The sequence below is a fragment of the Silurus meridionalis genome, chromosome 17 (genome assembly GCF_014805685.1).
Source record: "Silurus meridionalis isolate SWU-2019-XX chromosome 17, ASM1480568v1, whole genome shotgun sequence".
Taxonomy (NCBI): domain Eukaryota; kingdom Metazoa; phylum Chordata; class Actinopteri; order Siluriformes; family Siluridae; genus Silurus; species Silurus meridionalis.
In genome coordinates this window covers 27501166-27503143 of record NC_060900.1, presented here as the reverse complement: position 1 = coordinate 27503143, position 1978 = coordinate 27501166, and the positions used below count along the sequence as shown (strand labels likewise).

Genomic DNA, 1978 nt, shown 5'->3' with positions numbered 1-1978 from the left:
AATAGTTTTTAGACTTTTTTCAGATTGGTGTTAGAAAGGCTTAAAGAGTAAGCTACACTACAGAAAGAAAAGAAGGGCCGAATTCCCACTGCGCACTTACACCTCGATGTGAATGGGCACTAAAGTGAAAGAGCAAACAAACAAACGAATTCTCTGGTGTTTTATTAGTCCGGCCTGAACAGACACGAATACGTTAGTAAGACTGAATAATACACTACAGAAGGGAGAATGTGGAGTGAACGGCCCTTAAATACAGTGGACCCGATCGCTGTTTCTACAGCAATTCTATAAGTGTAGATTTCATTGTGTACGTTTATATCCGTGTGTGTGTGTGTGTGTGTGTGTGTGTGTGTGTGTGTGTGTGTGTGTGTGTGTATCCTCCTCGTCTCGAGCACGTGTAAGTGACGATAGATTTGGGATCTAATTTGTGCTACAGTGTCTGAAGCATACGCTTGGCTCGGACAGTTCCTCAGCCTCAGCTACATCACTCAGGTCATAATTAGAGTTGATCTGATAGGTTCCCTTTAGAATCCAGTGAAATCTCATTAGAGAGAAACTCATAGGGAGCATTTTTATATACGTTTACATTAATAATTTATATAATAATAATAATAATAATAACAATGTATCATTTCTTTAAAACTGTTAAAATCGCTATACAAGTGAATTGAATTTGAACTGAAATGAAACATGTTTTGAAACGATGCTTGTTTAAATACAAACGAGTGTAAAATCTGAACTGGAGAACGGCTTCGAGCAGCAGCATTATCAGCTTGTCTTCGGGATTGTTGTTGTTTTCTTCGTTATTTTTGCTTCGCGCGGACCCTTCAACCTCGCGGGCAACATGCTGCTCTTCAAGATGATGACTTCGTTGTCTTCGGTTCCGGGGGACGAGGACAGCAGGTTTTGAGTGTTAGTGCCGGGGGCCATGTATTCCAGGTGATGTGCACCCCATACGGGTTTGGTCAGACTTTCCCAGCGCTATGAAGAAAACAGACATGATTTAGAGACTTGATCTGAATCTACGCTCCATCGTGTCTCCATAACTGTTTATCGACAAGTATTCGGATTTATTGCAAAAATGAAACTAATTGAAATGCGAACGAATCATCGAGTCTCTAAAAGTTCCTTAGACTCAGGATTGGGCAAAGAAAATGAATTTTAAAATAAAAAACCAAATACCTTTAACTTTAACGCCATCAAAAGAAACTACAAAAGACAGCAGCTGCATCATGTATCAAAATATTTTTAAAAAATACTAAAAAAATGCTCTTACAAAGGAAAAATGAAATTTCTTTGCAAACCTTCAGTCATTTGGTCTGTTTGATCAGTTCAAAACTGAATCGGTTAATCAAGTAAACAATGTTTGATAGCAGCAGATTTTCTCTGGCGGAGTCACGCAATCAAATCTGACACATGCAAATAATCAACAGATCAAACATTCACATACGTGTCCCTGTGATCTCCCAGACGAAGTGGAGTTTTTAAGTAGTTTAATGTTGAAAAGTTTGTGAATGAATCATAAATGTATCCTAAAGTAGTTACTTGGTGTTTGGTAACGAAGGGCTGCTTTTTAATTATTTGATTTTTAATAATAAATCAATATCTGGCACTCGGATTTGTATTTATTTCTCGATCATCGGACGTCTGTTTGAAAGCTGGCAGCCTGCGTGTCCTTTACCTTTACCACCTTCTTCTATACGGATCAATTTTCTGCTCTGATCTCAACAAGTCTGGGCACCAATCAGAGGCCGTGTTTTTTATGATGTCATCGTGTCTTACAAAGGATTTTATAGTATTTTTAAAAACTACAAAAGACTAAAGAAGTTTCACAAAATATCAACTCGCACGAATACAGACACCCGTATCCAGAGCGACATACATTTATTTCATTCCTACATTTAAGCAGCTGTTGGGTTAAGGGCCTTGCTCAGGGGCCCATTTTTGCTGTTGCTCGGATTTGAACTCCCAAAAGTCC

General features: G+C 38.6%; 1 protein-coding gene across 2 annotated transcripts in view; it reads right to left on the bottom strand.

Annotated features, from left to right (window-relative positions):
- Positions 1-247: 247 nt before the first annotated feature.
- LOC124399589 (sodium- and chloride-dependent creatine transporter 1-like) overlaps positions 248-1978 on the bottom strand; it is a 65728-nt gene continuing 63997 nt past the window's right edge. For both annotated transcript variants that reach the window (XM_046870608.1, XM_046870609.1), the window contains one exon: positions 248-981. In XM_046870608.1, coding sequence (XP_046726564.1) covers positions 769-981 — 213 coding nt within the window. In that variant the 3' untranslated portion in view covers positions 248-768. The remainder of the gene's footprint in view (positions 982-1978) is intronic.